The sequence below is a fragment of the Phascolarctos cinereus genome, unplaced genomic scaffold (genome assembly GCF_003287225.1).
Source record: "Phascolarctos cinereus isolate Bilbo 61053 unplaced genomic scaffold, phaCin_HiC Scaffold_2;HRSCAF=192, whole genome shotgun sequence".
NCBI classification, from domain to species: domain Eukaryota; kingdom Metazoa; phylum Chordata; class Mammalia; order Diprotodontia; family Phascolarctidae; genus Phascolarctos; species Phascolarctos cinereus.
Window position 1 is genome coordinate 223752832 of NW_027555625.1, and position 18073 is coordinate 223770904.

An 18073-nucleotide genomic window follows, 5' to 3' on the forward strand; every position below is an offset into this window, starting at 1 on the left:
TATCTATATGTGCAATATATCTATAGCTATAATCAGACACTAGCAAAATTGTGAACAAAATCTGCTCAACTATAGATGATGAAAAATTCAGGATATACTATTATATGTAACTATAGTTGAAAGGACAGCAACATTTGTTAAGTTTCATTAATTAGTTGAATGCCCCGGTGTATCCTTGGCTTCCCTTTTCTTAGCCTTTTTTGACCCTAAATTCTCAATCTTCTTTCCCCCCATATGCTTTTGCTCTTCTTCCCTATTTTTCCTCCGTCTAAGAGTTTAGAGTACTCTAAGATTCTGCCCATCCTCAGGACCAGGTAAGGAAGTTATGTCCTCTAAATATAGCTTGTTTTCTAGGAACACAACAGCTTTTTCATTCTTGACAAAAGACTTCATTACAACCCCAAGTACTTCTACCTCACGTTTATATGTTGAAACACAGGTTACAAGTAATCATAGAAACTTTCAGAAGAGAACGTCAGAGTTAATTGAGACTAACTCCTACTGTCAGGTACCACCAATCACCCCCAAATTGGGAAAAGACAGAACAGCATCCAGGCACTTATTGTATTTCTTAGTGCCACCATTTAATTTAATTCACACTTAACCAATTATAAACAATGATTTAAGTATAATTTATATAAATCTCTGTATAATTTGTCTCATTCTCTCTCCTAATAATATACAACCTATAGAAAACAGGGACTTACTGAGGGCCCCCACACTACAAATATCTATTGATAAGCAGCCTCTGACTAAAGTACTTGGAGTAGTATTCTAGGATTCTTAACCTAGGGTCAAGTGAACTTGAAACTTTTACTATTTTGATAACAGTATTTCAGTAACTGGCTACCTTTGTAATACTATGTATTTTATGCATTTAAAAACATTGTTCTGAGGAGTCCATATGTTCCACCAGACTGTCAAAGTGGCCCAAGATGTAAAAAAGGTTAAGATCCCCAAGTCAGATGATCACAAAGCCTCTGGACATGTGCTATTACCTTCTCCCCCAACATCTTCATTATGACAAAGGACACAAATCTTTTAAACTTGAGAGATCAAGAATACAAGCAGAATATATAAAAAAATTCAAGAAGGGTTTAGATAAATCTTACAAAGGGATGACAGATTCCTAACCAGACCTATTAAATATTTATTGGGTCATTTTAGAGTTACAGTAAAACCTCTAAAGGTTACCGAGTATTAAAGTATATATTGATTTCATTTGGAAGATCATATCAAGCTCCTGCAAGAATTTTTCTACCTCTTCATTCTCTGTAATATATGTCAGTTATGACATTCTCCCTTTCGTCTCCATACCTTTGCACAGGCTGGCCCTCCTGTTTAGTATAGCTCTGCATCTTAGAATTCCTTGCTTTCTTCATAATTCAGAGCATCACCTTCTATACAAATTCTTTACTGACACCCCCAGCTGCTTTTACATTCCCCTATGTCTCCTACCTCTCTCCTCCCATTACTTTGTATCTGTTTTATATCTACTCATATGTGTACATGTTGTTCCCCCAACAGAATGTGAACTCCTCAAGGCAGAGAGATTATTGAGTAGTAGTACATGTTTAATAAGCGTTTGTTCTTTGATTATATTCATAGTAGTTTCTTTATAAATGTTCATTGTGAGATGACCAGGTGCCCTATTAAATAAATATTATTGTTTCCTTTGTGTACACAATAAAACCAACTCCTTTATTTCCTTCCCCAAAGAGAACCTGTAAGATGCCTTTCCATTTAGCTGCAACTTTGTTTTGTCTTCAGATTTCATTTATAGCAAGAATAACAAGATTTATATGATTCAGTTCCTCCAATGATATATCAATTAGATAAGTACTAAGAGTTAAGTTAATCTTTATAGGCAGTGTAAAAATTACATTATTTTTTACTACTTTCCCTTTTTCTGCCATTGCCCTCACCATATAGAATTATAAGGTGTACTCACCATATCCAGCACCTTTTACTTTGCTTCTTGGAGAAAATATTTATTTTTATATGTATGAGTATATAGTCACAGTACATAGAGCTGAAGACCATTTTGCATTTTTCTTTGTTACATGCGTTACCTTGGCCGAAAAAAATCAATCATCTAACGCAGGGGTTCTCCACCTTTTTGTGTGTGTTGGACCTCTTTGGAAGTCTTATGAAACCTATGGAACTCTTCAGAATGAAGTTTTTTAATAGAAGCAAACTAGTTTTCTATTTATACTAAATTTAGGATACCAAAATGATATGCACACCAAAATTTATTACTTCTACCATGTAAAGTCAAAGGAAAACTTCAGTATATATGTTTAAGCATACAGATATAGCTGTGAATCACTACTCATTAGAGAAATATAACTTACAACAACTCTTGAGCTAGCATCTCACACCTATCAGATTGGCTAATATAACAAAAAAAAAGATAACTCTTGGTGGGGATGTGGAAAAATTGGGACACTAATGCACTGTTGATAAAGTTGCAAAATGTCTGACAATCCTGGAGAACGTGGGCTATAAAACTATGCTCTTTGACCTATCGATGTCACTACTAGGTCTGTATCCCAAAGAAATAAAGAAAAAGGAAAAGGACATATAGGTACAAAATTTTTTAAAGCAGCTCCTTTTGTGGCAGCAAAGAATTGGAAATTGAAGGGATGCCCATCAATTGGGGAATGGCTGAATAACTGTGTGTATATGATTGTGATGGAATACTATTGTGCTATACGAAATGACGAGCAAAACATTTTCAGAAAAACCTGGACTTCATGAACTGATGCAAAGTGAAGCAAGCAGAACCAGGAGAATATTGTACACAGTAACAGCAATATTGTATGGTGATCAATTGTGAATGACTTAGCTACTGTTAGCAATACCATGATCCAAGACAATTCCAAGGGCCTCATGATGAAAAATGCTATGCACTTCCAGAGAAAGATCTGATGGAGTCTGAATGCAGATCGAAACCTACTATTTTTCTTCTTCTTTATTATTTTCATTTTTTTTGTGGGGGGGGTGGTATCTCTGTTTTCTTTCACAACATGAGTAATATTTAAATCTGTTTTACATGACTGTATCAAATTGCTTACTGTCTCAGGGAGGTGGGAGGGGAGAGACGGAGAGAATTTGGAACTCAAGATTTTAAAAGACAAATGTTAACAACTGTTTTTACATGTAACTGGGAAAAAATAAAATATCCAAAAAAGGTATATAAGTATAGTCTAGAATTTCACCATCGAGTGCAAAATTACAGAAACTATTTACTATTATGATTAAAAAGAAGTATTAAAGAGAAATAAAGTAAAAAAACAGAAATCAATCATAACCAGGGTATAACAGATAAGAGTGCTAATGTTATAGAGAGTGGTGTGTGTGTGTGTGTGTGTGTGTGTGTGTGTGTGTGTGTGTGTAGAAATATAGAATTTATGTTGTAGTACTAACCTGCTCAGAACACACTGTATTCATTCCTGGCATCTGCAATGAACTCATCTGCATCTGGCCCATCAGAGGGCTCATGTTCTGGACATTCGTGTTTCCTCCTGCCATGGATACGGTGATGCTCATATTGTTGTACACTCCTGGCTGTGCAGGTGTAGGCTGGTTCTGATTGAACATGCTGTTAACTCAAAAACAGTCTGGATTACATACCTTGGGCCGAAAAGTAGGGATAATATACCTGGGTCCTGGTTTTTAGTTGAAAGATGGCACTTAAAATATAGATTTTTATAATCTTGGCTTATGGGAAATAAACTAAAGTATGTTACAATAAGATTTCCCATTACATAGGAATATAATTCACATTCAACTGGGACATATTTAAAGAGTTTAATAATCAGAACGAGAACTTCAAAATAAGTCACTAATGATAGGGTGCTATGACATGGACAATAAAGATGGTATCACAATGAAACCTCAGGGTCTCGTATCTTGATAACATTTAGAACAAATTTAAGAAAATATACCAAATGACATATATGATATATATAAATAACTATCATGACAATTTGATTGGAACAGAAAGTATATGAAGCACTGACATAAAGTAAGACTTGGAAAAGCAGACAGAAATCAGATTGTGGAGGGCTTTAAATACCAGACAGGGCATTATGTATTTTATCCTAGGAGAAACAAGGAACCACTGAAGATTTCTGAGTTTATGAATTACTTGAGATGACTGATGATGAGGTCAGATTTACACTTTAGAAATATCAATCTGACAACTGTGGAAGATGAAGTGGGGATAGTAGAGACTAGAAGCAAAGAGATGATTTAGGAGGCTACTGCAATGGTCTAGGTAAGAGGTGATGAGAACCTGAACAGGGTTTGACCTTGGGCAAATGATTAAATGATTAAGGCACCTCTTGGTACCTCGGTTAATTCTCTAAAAACATAAACTTCAGAGTAGGAACTAATGTGGCCTGGCTACCAGCAGTCTCCACATCTCTTCTTAAGACATATACACCCATGTCTATCTATCCAAATATGTAAAAATGTCTACCTTTACCTCTGTATCTACACATTTGGCCACATCAACCCTTAAAATAGTCCACTAAGGTTTACAGGAGCTAAGATTTGTAATGGGTAAGGAGTAGTACATATATCCATACCAACAAAAAGAAGCACAGATCCTTTAAACGGTAAATATGTATTACCTATCTTTTTTGAACACTTCAGGTATTTCTAAGCTATAAAAATGATATTCAAAACACTAGGGCCTTACAGTGTACATTAAAGCCATACACATACAGCTCTTAACATGACTGGGCCTGGATACAAGGCTCTGATTTCCAGGTTTTCCTGAGAGTAACTTATCTAATTCTTACCTAAAAACTACTGTTCACAAAGTTCCTGGGTTACTCTTCCCCCCGGCTTTTGTTTATCCTTGCTTAATCAATTCAGGCCTTTATGTTTATATCCTTAATGGTCTAAGATTCCTTTTAACTTAGTTTTTATACGAGTACTCAACCCTAAGGACCATAGTTCTGATAACCTTTGCCTTCCATGAGAAAGTAGGTATGGCTAAAAAAAAATCTAAAGCAATCAAAAGCATAAGACCAACCAACATTAAAAAAAAAAAGCTAAGCCATGAAATCCTGTTAAATTTTAAAACATTAACAAAATAAAAAATACCAAAAATTAGGAAAATATCATGCAGTGCCATGCAAAAATGTGCAATAGGATTAAGATACTTGATCATTACATAAGCTCCCTAGGCAAATTTGTTTAGGGCAAGTAATTGTATTGGTTTTAGACAAAATGATCCATCTCTAGGTGAGTTGGTTTTAGATAAATCTGCCTGCTCAAATTATATCTTATTTGTCTGGCTTTACTGGAGAATGAGGTGTTCCTCAAAAATGAATTATTCTAGATAGTTGAAGCTTGCCCTTTGAAATGCTACAGCTTTAAAAAAAAAGTTGACCATTTTTATGTGAATCTTTAAAAAATACATCAAACTTTCCTGCATTCTTAAACAGAGAATAATAACACACCTTCTTTTCAAGGGAATTATCATGAATTTCAATTATTTTCTTATACAGTAATGCCCCCTGGGGCTACTGATGGGAATAGGCCTACCTTCCTTTTTATACCAAATGACCCTACACATACCCTAGACTATTGTTTAGTTGTTAATTTTGCTGGCTCCAAGGTCTCCTTCATGCTGTTTGCTGATGCTTCTCTCTTTTCAGACATGACTTGTTCTTAGAAAAGTCAAGCAACAAATAAATTGTAATAGATTTACCAGCATACACATGACATGTGAGAATTTAATAAATATGTATTAGTGAATGATCTCTAAATCTTTCTTCATTGACAAACTGGAAATGACAATTACATAGTCAATAATTATCTTGTACATAATAAAACAAATCTTGTGATTATTTGTCATTATAAAAACTAATGTAAAGGTATAATTTTCAAATAAGGCAGCAGAATAATTCTATTTCTACCATTTTGGTTTTTTTCCCCACCTCCTTCTCATTTATCCCTATGCTCTTTCCAAGTTATACTGTTAGAAAAAAAATCAATGACTTGTGTGATTGGGGTGAAAAAGATGTGTTAATAAAGAAAACAGGGTACAATTTTTATGTACAGATTGTTAGATGCAACGGATTTTGGTCATAATATAAACAATAATTTTCTTTAGGTCACAGGTGATAATGAATTTAGTCTTTGATATAATTTTGAGTTCTAAAGTCATTACAACAATAAGCATTAATGAATCACTTTTGCTACTTTTAATTCTTAAAGATAAATCTATCCTTTAAGAATAAACCACAAGATTAACAGGAGCTAGGTTTGCCATAAAGAAAACTCTTTGAAAATCAAGAAGTGTGAAAAAGTACAGGCATACCTTTACATATGTTACCCGGTGAAGTATACTATGAGACAAAAAAACAAGGTGACTGACTGCAATTCTAGGGAACAGAAAAATCCAACATCCCTATTTATCAAATATAGATATTACTTTGGCTAATTTTTGCTAATATTCTTATTAGGAAACACTGTAAAAGTTTGTCTAGGAAGGCTGAATTCAATATACAAGGGTAGAGTAGTTGTAAGGAAACATATTTTGGTTCCTAAGGACATGTGTCAATTAACATCAGGACTATAAAACATCCAGAGTCTATTTTGAATCTTCAATTTCTCTTGCTAGATTGTGAACTCCTTAGCTACTCACAAACTTGCTCAGATTACCTGAACTCTAAAAAAGCCTTCCCTTCTAGACTTAATCTACCTATCATGCCATTCTTTCTACTTCACTGCTCAACTTCTTGAAAAAACAATGTTTCACTTCCTTACCACACTTTTTCCTTAACCCTTTACAATATGGCTTTTACTCTCATCACTCTACTGAAGCTGCTCACATGTTACTAGTGTCTTTTCTGAATCTGGAGACTTATTTCAGAATTTAGGCTTTTTATTGTCTGAAACATTTGTTGGACACTACTGCCCTCCCCCCACCTCCCGCATGTGCTCTATTGCTTTGGCTTCAGAAATACACATTCTCCTGGCTCCCGGTTCTCCTAGGAGAACCCTGCCTTCTTCCTCCATCTCCTTTGTTGGAGCCTTATCCATTTCCTGTCTGCTTAAGGTAGACATTTTCCAAAGTTATGATACTGCCCTCTTTTTTTTTTTGTCTTTCCCCAAACCCCTGGCCACCTCATGCACATCTATGGCTTTAACTCTAAGCAGATGATAGCTGAAGACTATATATCATCGCTCTTACTTGTTACTGCCAATTGCTCCTTGCTGCCAGGTCTTCATGTCTGGTGACTGGTAGCCTGAAGAGGGCTGAGTTTGCTGCAGCATAGGGCTTTGGGAAGGAGGAATCTGTAGTGACATCATGGGACTGCCAGGGCTGAGAGACGGAGTAAAGTTGGGTTCACCTTGTTGGCCTAATCCTGGAAAATGAGATAAAATGTTTCCTATTTTGATCATATTAGACATAGCTCTACTTAATTTTTTAAAAATGTTGCTCAATCACATTACATATTGTTAAAAATTTTTAATATTTTATTTTTTCCCCAATTACATGTAAAAACAATTTTAAACCTTTTTTTTGGTAAATAATTTTAAGGTCCAAACATTATATATTTTTAAAAATTCTTTTTAATGTAGTAAGTAAGATGATAATATAAAACTCCTGTTAGGTATGCTGAAAAGAAAACCTTAAGTGAAGTCCTGGTCCAGTGCCTCATCCTAGAATGGAGGTAGCCCTGGAACTCTCAAGGTAGAACAAACACTATGCCAGATTCTACCAAACTGGAAAGGTTTTGAATTTAAGCACATGTCAGTCAGCCTGTGTCATCCAAAGAGTAGCTAACTAAGTGTAGACTGGCCACTGGGTAATAGTTATGATTTCTGCCAGTGAAGGGGTAACTGAAATCAAATGAGCATTCAATTAAACGACAACTATGTGTCAGGCACTGAATCAAAGACAAAATGAAACAGAGCACATGTTCTTCTGGATTGTCACATGGATATACGTACACATGTATACACATGTACAACACACACACACACACACACACACACACACACACACACACACTGTTCCAAAAGTCTTATTGAAGTTTTAAGATACAGTAGCTTAATAGTTAATCCTAACCCCTAATTTCAGGCTTTAATAGCTTCAACTGTACTACAAGTTTTGTATACATACACACACATACTCATGCACACAAAATCAGCAGAGAGTATTTGGGAAGGGCAGAAACTAATGCCTGGGGGTAGAGATCAATAAAGGCCTTTTGGAAGCAATGCTTAATCTGAACTTAAAAGAAATAGGGTTCTAAGAGGCAGAGGTAAACAGGCAGTACAATCCAGGCATGGGAGACAGCTGGTGCAAAAACAAGGATACAGGAAATGGGATGTCATCTGTGAAGAACAGCAAGGCCAATTTACCTATATGAAGGGGAGTAATGTATAAAAAGTCTGGAAAGAGAAGTTAGATCTTTAAAGGACTTTGTATTTAATTCTAGAGATAATCAATAAACTAGAATTTACTGTTTGGGGGAAAAGTCTTCAGTAAAAATATCACTGGCAGCTGTGTGAAGGATGGATTGGAGAGAGGAGAGATTTGAATCAGGGAGGCTAATTACATTAGGTGGCTAATGCAATAATCAAAATGAAAGTGATAAGTACCTGAATCAGATTGTGAGATTAGGCAAATAACCTCTGCTCTCTAGGCCTCAGAGGGTGGCGGTTGTGTGAATGGAGAGAAAGTGATAGACATGAGAGCTGTTGAAGAATTGACAAGAGTTGGCAATTAATTAGATTTGTATGGAAAGGGAGAGTGAGGAATCAAGGGTGATTCTCAGGTTATGAACTTAGGTGAGAAAGGACAGGTTGTTCCTTCAAGAGAAACAGGGAAGTTTGGAAGTATGGAGGATTTTGGTAAATGGTTTGTTTTGGATTTGCTGAGTTTGAGACGCTGACAGTACATTCCAGGTGGAGATGCTCAATAGAGAATTGGAGGGCAGAATTAGAGTTCAAGAGAGACATTAGAGCTGTATACAGAGCTATGAGTAATCTGTGCAGAGATCACAGATCATTGGAAGCTGATGATGTCAGCAGGAGAGAACACAGAGAGAGAAAGGAGACTAAGCCTTGGGGGTAATGAGCCTTGAAGTCAAGGTATGGGATATGGATGATAAATCAACAAATGAGACAGAAAAGAAAGCCAGATGGTTTGGAAGAGAAACCAAGAAAGACTGTCATAAAATCCCTAAGAAGAAAGCATTTTCAGTAGTCAATGCTGCAGATGTAAGAAGGGCAAGAATTGAGGAAAGTCTATCAGATTTGGATAGTCAAAGGACATTGGTAACTTTAGTCAATTTTAGTTGACTGATAAGATCAGAAGCAGAGGGTTCAGAAGTAAATGAGAGAAAATGAAGCACAGGCAATGAGACCAGAGAGCTTTTGCTAGGAATTTGGATATGAAAGGAAAGAGAGATATAGGATGACAGCTTGAAGGGTTAACAGGATCAAACTATGGGTTTTTTTAAGGATGAAATAAATCTCAGATTCTTGAAAAATTGCTCAAAATTTTTTTCAAAAGCTTCTCTAAATGAAACTGAAAGATTCATAGCAGGTGCTTATCTCCTTTCAATCAGCTCTGTGTATCCTTGTAAAGCTGTGTGATGTATGTCTTATTAAAACCGACTTCTTCAACTACCTGCGTCGTACCCCTTTTTGTACATTTAAGTTTTAAGAGATTTACATCAAAGACAAATTTGAGTCTAAAAAGAATCTCATTCAGATCTTCAGCACAATGAAATCTAGTATAGCAGATTCTTGAAAAAGTGGACAAAATGAAATTAGTAGCAGTATACATAACACAAAATGGCATATAATCCACCTGAGACCTTGATCATTGCCATAGAAGCCATGTGGTTCGAGAGGTAGCAAACTTAAATAGTAAGAAAGATAGAGAATAGGAATGGCTGACTCCAAGATAGTGTGGGCATAGTAGTGTGTATACCAGCATGGGGTGATCATGAACTTATCAGAGAAAGCCTTTGACCAATCCCTTCAAGTAACTGTAGTGAGGTTAATCTGAGGAAAGGTTATAATCAGAATCATGGAACATTAACATGAACATCAATGCTAGAAGGGTCACTACAGGTCAACTAACCCAAACTCATTTTTTATAGATGAGGAATCTGAGGCCCAGAGAGGACAAATAATTTGCCTAAGCTTACCTGACTCTTCAAGGGAAGAAACTGTTCCATTTTTTAAATCTTTGTCCTGGAGGTAGAGGTGGTTTGTAGATAACAGCTACCAGAATTTTGAATTGGTGATAAATATGAATTGAATGAACCTCAAAGGAGGGAAGATTATTGAGTGATGATGACAGAGGAAGAATCTGGAAGAGGCAATGGGAAGTGAGGGGTATCTTGGCTCCCCAATCATGACCAGTGAATAAGAGGTGTGAGTGAAAGTGCAACCAATACTGGAAAGGGTGGCCAGGAATGCTGTGCTATCAGGAGGGAACCAGATCTCAGTAAGTGCCAGATGATGGAAGGAGTGTAAAAGGAAAGGTTAAGGGTGAAAGAAAGCTTGTTAACTACAATTTAGTTTACTTTCTGTTTATGTTCTGCTGTTTCAATAGTTGTGTTTTAGGAAAAAACACAACAAAATACAGATGTATGTGTTTTTATGTCTTCTCATTACTTCTCTATACCCAGAATAAACCTACCATAAGACCAAAGCTACCTTTATCAGTATGATTGTCACATGGTGGTAGCTACTGGAATTGTAGGAATAGAGAATCAGGATGAAATAACCACTCTCTGTGGGAATTATCTTGCACATTCAAACTACTTAAGTGACAGTAAAGTGAATATCTCAAAAGAAATATAAACAACAAGAATGGGATAATTAAGTGGTCCACATCATTAATGCTAAATATAGTATCACTGAGACCTTTTTGTGTCAAGGATCCTTTGACAGTCTACCGAAATCTATGAATTTCTTCTCAGAAAAATTTTTTTAAATGTTAAAATAAAATAACAAAGGAAATGAACTAGGCTGAAATACAATTATCAAAGTATCAAAACTCCCAAGTTTACAAGCCCTAGGTTTCATTAAAAACCTCTATTCTAAGGCAAAGGTACCACATTTTCTCTTTTTTGGAAGACTCCCACAACTCAAACAAAAATCAATTGGAAAAAGGTTTCCACAAAACTGAGGAGGGGAGAGTAAAATTTTGCTTTCTGTTCAGAAATATTAAGAAGAAGAGTTAATGGGAAAATAGATTAAGCAAAGAGTCAACCTTGTGGAGACAGGATAGAGAGATAATCAAGTCAGTCCTGTTACTTCTACCAACAAATAACTAACTTTCAAAACTCTACAGTCTTCATCAGTTTGGAACTCTCATTATGATCCTCCATGGGCACTGTAATCTTCCAGTTTGATAAACAATGCTCTCTAACCTTTTTCTAAGATTAACTCTAAAACATTTACATGACTAATAATCCAGTGGTTCTGTAAGTCCCCTAAATTAATATGAAAACAGAAAATTAAAATAAAATGGGATAATCACATATGCTTAAGCTCACTTTGTAAAAAGAAAAAAGAAGGCCTTTATCTTCATACACATAAATTCACTCTGACCACAGGCTAAAAACAAAAAACCCAAACCATCAGCCCACAATTATTATTGTAATTTTTACTAGTAAAAAAAGATCTTCCAATCCCTTCTGATGCAAATGAAATAAGCTTGGTTATACATTAATTTTAAAACAAATTTGTCTAGAGTCTGTTTCCTTTTAGACCTAATTTCCTTTAAGAATTGGGTCTTTGCTTTTAAAACTAATATTAATGTATTGCCTTCATACCTGATCCTGGATACTGGAAGACACTCTGCTGCATCTGAGGGTTGATTCCAGTACCAAACTGTCCTCCAACATTCCCTGTCATACCTCTGTTGACCATATTGTTGCGGCTGGCCAAGGATGCCTCAGGATTTGATGTCAGTTGTGAAAATGGGCTGGTGGACGTTGGAGGAGTTCCTGGGTTTGTACCATAACTAGAAGGGTAAGGGAATTGCTGTGGAGTACCCTGAGGAAGACGAGAAGTCCCCATTTGAACTGGGAGTCCAGATGAGGAAGGGAGGTTGTTCCCAAAGCTTTGCTGTCTCATTAACAGAGCTCTCTGTTGTTGTATTAGCTGCCTTTGTCGGTGCTGTTGACTGTACAATTCTCGCTGTCTCTGTGCCAACATCTGGGCATTCAGGGGAGGCTGTAAAAGAAAATAAAATTAATGTTAAAATTATCATAAACATTACCTACTAATACAAGCACATGGGAAAAAAGCTAAGTGACATTTCCTAGTAGATAACATCAATGATCATTATGCAAAGCAAACTAGAAAAAGAAAAGAAAAATAAACTCCAACATAATTAGAAATATTTATACAAATTTACTTTTACTATCAATAAAATTTAAGACAGAAATACTAAAATGGGCTTTGAATATCATAATTAAGTTCAAATTTCCAATAAAAAGATATAGAGATTTGACTTTCAAAAGCTTCAAGAAGATGTTTTGATGAGGATTATGGCTTTGCTCATCAAAATTGTTTAAACATCTATATATAATTAAACAGAACTTTTTTTTGAGAAAAAGAAATCTAGAAGACTGTTGATGCATTCTCTTTCTTCTGAGTAAGACTAAAATCCCTTTTCCCCAAATCTGTTCCACCTACCAGGGTTCTACAAACTGACATTTTTAAAAAGGGTATTTTGATAACTCTTTCTATATATTAATAAATTTTATCAAAAATTATGTTTTCAATGACAAAGGGAAAAGAAGCACAAACAACACCTCCTCAGAAATTATATATACTCTACATATTCCATGGGAGATCCTTTTCCCAGGTCTGTCATTTAGCCAATGTTATTACAAGTCAGAGCACCCAATTCAGTGCCTCACGAGATTATTACTTTTAGTGAATGAGATGAAGTAGGAAAATAAACAATAAGGAGAACTGTTCAGTAATTCAGAACACTACTAAAGCACAGCATAGTAAAGTAAAAAGACCATTAGCTCTGGAGTTGGAGGATCTGGTTTCAAATCCCATTTCTGATGCTAAGTTTGCAGGAATACAATGCTAGAAGTTTGTTTACCAGGTGATTAATTTTTTTCCCTGCCAAAGCCAACTAGTTGTTGTTGTCTAGACTGATGACCTGCATTAGCAGAAGAAATACTGACACTGATGAAACCATGATCTTTAAAGCATGAAGTAAAAAAAGCATCTTTTACAGTGAAACATTACTCCAAGGGATTTTAGGAAACTTAATAGGGACTTCTAGGACAGTTTATAACTACAAAGTTATGAACTAGATAAAAACGAAGAAATTAAAATTTAAAAATGTTTGCATTCTTTTGAAAGAAGCACAGAATATGTCATACTGCTGAGGAAATTTTCAATATTCAGACATAAAGTGATATGAAATCATACAGCTATACTGAAATTAATTAATCCTTGTCTTATTATAGGCACCCCAATGACAAATCACTTGGGCGGGGGGAGGAACATAATTTTCTGATACAAGTTAAGTCTTGTAGAATTTAAATACAGTGAGCTAGTTTTCCTACAGCCTATATATCTTTAGATGAGCTAATTAAGTTCTAGACCTGCAGGACTGAGAGATCAGACTCAGGACATATGTTAACCCAAGCAGTAGGAGGAGGAAGGGGAGGAGTAATGTTACTACTACGACTCCCATCACTACTTTGACTCCCTATACCATCACTGTACTCCTTCCCCCTGATCTCCCATTCCAGCTACTACAACTATCTTTTCCCAAACAATGTGATAGTCTCCAGGTCACATTACTGTTTGGGGAATTGTAGTTTAATGTACTTGTTACTATAAAGAAACACACAGTTTAGGTCTATTCTAAGGAAAAGAGAAAGTTTCACTGTTCTGAAAGGAGATCTGCTGGGTTCAGTCTTGTTTTACTTTTAGATGCAGGGACTTTAGACCTCACTGTAAATGTCTACTAAATAACTGCCCTCCTTTGCAGGAACTCTTTTTATGCTTGAGAAGCAGCAGTCAGGTAACAAAAGACAATGAAAGGACAATCAGGAATCACAACACTAGGGTGGAATTTAGCCAGCCACTTATCTGTCAGCTGAGCAAGTGACAACTTCCATCTCCATTTCCTCATCATTAATAATACTTGAATTTGGACTTGCTTCTAAGATATTGTTATGAGGATCAACATAAAATACTCTGTAAACTGTAAAAACACCATAAAAATCAATGGGCATTTTCATTTGGTAGCCATTTATTATATCTAAACTTCAAAAGCTGATTTTTAAGTTATATGCTCCAACCCTAGTTCAGAGTGACAAGAATAAAGGATGCTGGTAAAGATACCCAAGGCAGAATGGGAGAACAATAAAGGATCTAATGGAGCTTGTGGGGTACTGAACCCCATAATGAATACCCAGCCCACATAATTATTAATGTATTGCTGGTGGAAACAGTTCAAAGTAGATTCTCCCCCTGCAAAAGAGCATTATATGAAAATCATGAGTCCTGACTTTTAAATGGAGACAGTGAACCATGACTGCCTTACAGGAGATGGTTTCCATGTTCAGAAATTGGTAAGAGCAAAGGAGAGAAATAAAAATAACAGTACACACTTACATACGCAAATTAATGTTTACAAAGAAAACACCCAATCGATCTGAGCTAAGAAAAACAAGTATTGTTGTCTCTTTTTTTTAAACAGGTGGGGAAAACTAGGCTTAAAGACATTCAGTGACTTGCCCAAGGTTTCCATGGCCACTAAGTGTCAGAAGGGTACTCAAAGCCAGGTCTTAAAATAACCGTAACAACGTAAATGGAGAGAACTACCACAAAACAATCAAGAGTGAAATGTAAAATTACTAAGAATAAGCATGGCCAAAGAGATAACACTCAATCCGTTCCACAGATGTGGAACACTGCATATATTTTGACTCCTTTTAAAAAAGTATTTATCAATCAGCTTTACAGATTTCTCTCTCTCTCTTTTTTTTTAATTTAAAAATAACATTTGTTATATAGGATGGCTCTCGTGGAAGAGGGAGAGGATCCTGGAAAAAGTTTTGGTGATGTAAAAACAAAAGGCGTCAGTAAAAATGTATTTTAAAAAAATCTTATGACTCCAAAATCTAGTGTACTGATTCAGCAGTACCAGATCTTAAACTATATTACAAGGTGAGAGCATTGTTGAAGTGTAAAATGGATAATCTGGATTATTTTAAATTAAAAATTTCTTGGGGGGAAGCTAGGTGGCGCAGTGGATAGAGCACTGGCCCTGGAGTCAGGAGGGCCTGAGTTCAAATGTGACCTCAGACCAAACACTTGACATTTATTAGCTGTGTGACCCCAATTGCCTCAAAAAAAATTCTTGGGTAACTAAAACCAATGTAGCAAAGAATAGAAGGAAAGCAGAAAACTGGGGAGGAAACTTTCACAGACAGTTGCTCAGATAGGAAATGACTGTATTAGAATACTGCTGTAATGTAAGAAATGATGAGCTGACTGATTTAGAAAAACATGGAAAGACCTGGACCTATGAAGGAAGATGCTATTCACCTCCAGAGAAATGACAAATAGAAATATGTATTGTATGGTCTTACATATATGTATATTTGTGTATATGTGTACACATAGATAGATAGAGAGATAGATAGAGAGATAGAAAGAAAGATAGATAGATATAGATATCTACATATATGTATATACATATCCTCATTTAATTGTAGCCTTGGGGGAGGCCAGAAAGGGAGGGAGGAAAAAAAATAAAGCAATAAGATAAAATCTAGTCTACTTTCCATTATATGGTGTTGTATTTCAAGAATTACTGGGTGAACCTGCATCTAACTAGTCTGTAACTTCTCTGGCCCAGTCTATTAAAAATAGCCTCTGCTTTTTCAAATAACATTTAAGGTTTTTTTTTTCTCCCTAGACCTTCACATTCTTCTTTTTTTTTTTTGGTTTTAGGCAATGGGGTTAAGTGACTTGCCCAGGGTCACACAACTAGTAAGCATTATATGTCTGAGGTCAGATTTGAACTCAGGTCCTCCTGAATCCAGGACCGTTACTCTATCCACTGCACCACCTAGCTGCCCCTAGACCTTCACATTCTTAACTAGCCTTTTAGTTCCATATTTTAAATCCTGCTTATGTTTCCCAGATATGTTTTTAAAACTTTCCATATATATTTATATTGATTGAAATTTAAATGTGATAACCTTTCATTTCCCTCCCCCCCACCATCCCCATGCCTGGTACACATTAGATGCTTATTAAATGTGTTGCTCAAACTACTCTCTTTCAACTCTTTTTAAAAATCTGTTCTTCTGTTTTTTTTTCCATTCTATTTTCCCCTCCTGTTTTTTGTCATGCTTTTCCCCACAGATTTCTCTATACATCTGCCTGCATATGCATTAAATCGTATCATAGTCCAAGCAGAGTAGGCAACAGATAAAGTTCAAACTAATCACCTCAAAAAACAATGAAGCGAAATGAACCTTAGGCTTGACTACTCTTTAAGAAACACTTTTGAGGAGCCACAGGAATGAATAGAAGGCTGTTATCAGCAATGTTACTGTTACCCTAATATGACAAGCAAGGGTTGGGAGATACAAGCCATTCCATGATGGCAAGTGGTTGAGGTTTGCATTTCAGGGAAGAAACAGGTTCTGATTAAAGGTATACACATAAGCTCTCTTGGGGTGATGAATTAAATTTCCCAGCCCCTCTTTGGTGACTCCTTTTCAGAGTGGGGAGGGGAACGGGATGGAGTCCTGTTCTTGGTCAGGTCTTCTGCTGCAGTGAGAAGCCAATGCTATGAGGAACCTGACGCCCTCTTTGTAGGACCTAGTACCAGTTTTATGTTCAGCTGCAGGAAATGAGAAGTGCTGTTTGTATTGTCTTCAGAGAGTTGAAGGGGTGGGAAACGGGTGAGACGGAAGTGACCCAGGAAGTTCTAAATAGGAGATGCAAGATGTAAAAAAAGATATAAGGACTATTATAGTCTATAGTAATATTAAAGACTATTATTTAATTCTTCTTTCAACTTGAGGTTATACTATGGTCTAGATAAGGAAGCTAGAGTGTCATGAGATTCAAGATTTACACAACAGTGAGATGCATACGGTGTTCAAGATTGGAAATAAGAGTATCACCAACTGTGAGTAGAGGGTATCAAGGAAAACCAGGTAAGAGAAAGCAAGGATGAGTTAAGCGATTTTTAACACCCAAAATCAGACTGGGGAAACCAAGGGGTTTATTTTGTGACAGAATCATCCCAAGAGATGTGGGGCCTAGGGAAAAAAAGAAATCACTTTGAGAAGAGCTTTTTCATTATTGCCTGACGTTTTTATTCTGATAAGATCTAACTATCAATGGCTGTTCTGCTCTGATCAATGGAATCTATAGAAAAAACAGCAGCAACAGCAGTTAGTAGGTAGCAGAGTACTGTCACAAAAAGGCAGTAATCAGCTTAATAAAATTACAAAGGAAGAGGTAGCTTATGCTGTACTTAGGACATTTTACATGCTAATCTTAGCCATGCCAGCTGCTTCCTCCTTATCCTAAAGCTGCCATGGAGAGCCCTCAAAGTACAGTGCAGAGGAAGTACTGGATTTGTAGTCAAAAGAGCTACTTACTACCTATTTGAACTTGAAGAAGGCACTTAGCCACTCTGGGCCTTAGACTCCTCATCTGTAAAATGAGGAAGTTAGAGCTGATTATCTCTAAAGTTCTTTCAAGATTTAAATCCCATAACCCCATGACACTGACAACAGCCCTGAGTCCTGTTTTCAGTCTGCTTCTCCTAGGCCATTTAAGAAAGCTAGAAATTGCCAAGAGAGTATGCCTTTTGCTCTCTCATAATACTTTCCCCCTTCTCCATAAACTAAAATAGAATGATGGGATGTGGAAAGATTATTTAACTGGCCTAAAAAGGACAAATCTCATCTTTTGATGAGAGAAAGAACCCTTGAATGGTTTAATGAGATTAAATAAGAGAACATTTGTAAAGCATTTAGCACAGTGCCTGGAATATAGTAGGTGC

General features: G+C 36.1%; 1 protein-coding gene across 11 annotated transcripts in view; it reads right to left on the reverse strand.

The window, feature by feature from the left end:
* Positions 1 to 18073, reverse strand: part of NCOA1 (nuclear receptor coactivator 1) — a 213862-nt gene that overhangs the window by 6669 nt on the left and 189120 nt on the right. For all 11 annotated transcript variants that reach the window (XM_078149820.1, XM_078149819.1, XM_020983963.2 and 8 more), the window contains 3 exons: positions 11832 to 12234; positions 7217 to 7391; positions 3430 to 3604 (listed from right to left, as the gene is read on the reverse strand). In XM_078149820.1, the coding sequence (XP_078005946.1) occupies positions 3430 to 3604; positions 7217 to 7391; positions 11832 to 12234 (753 nt within the window). The remainder of the gene's footprint in view (positions 1 to 3429; positions 3605 to 7216; positions 7392 to 11831; positions 12235 to 18073) is intronic.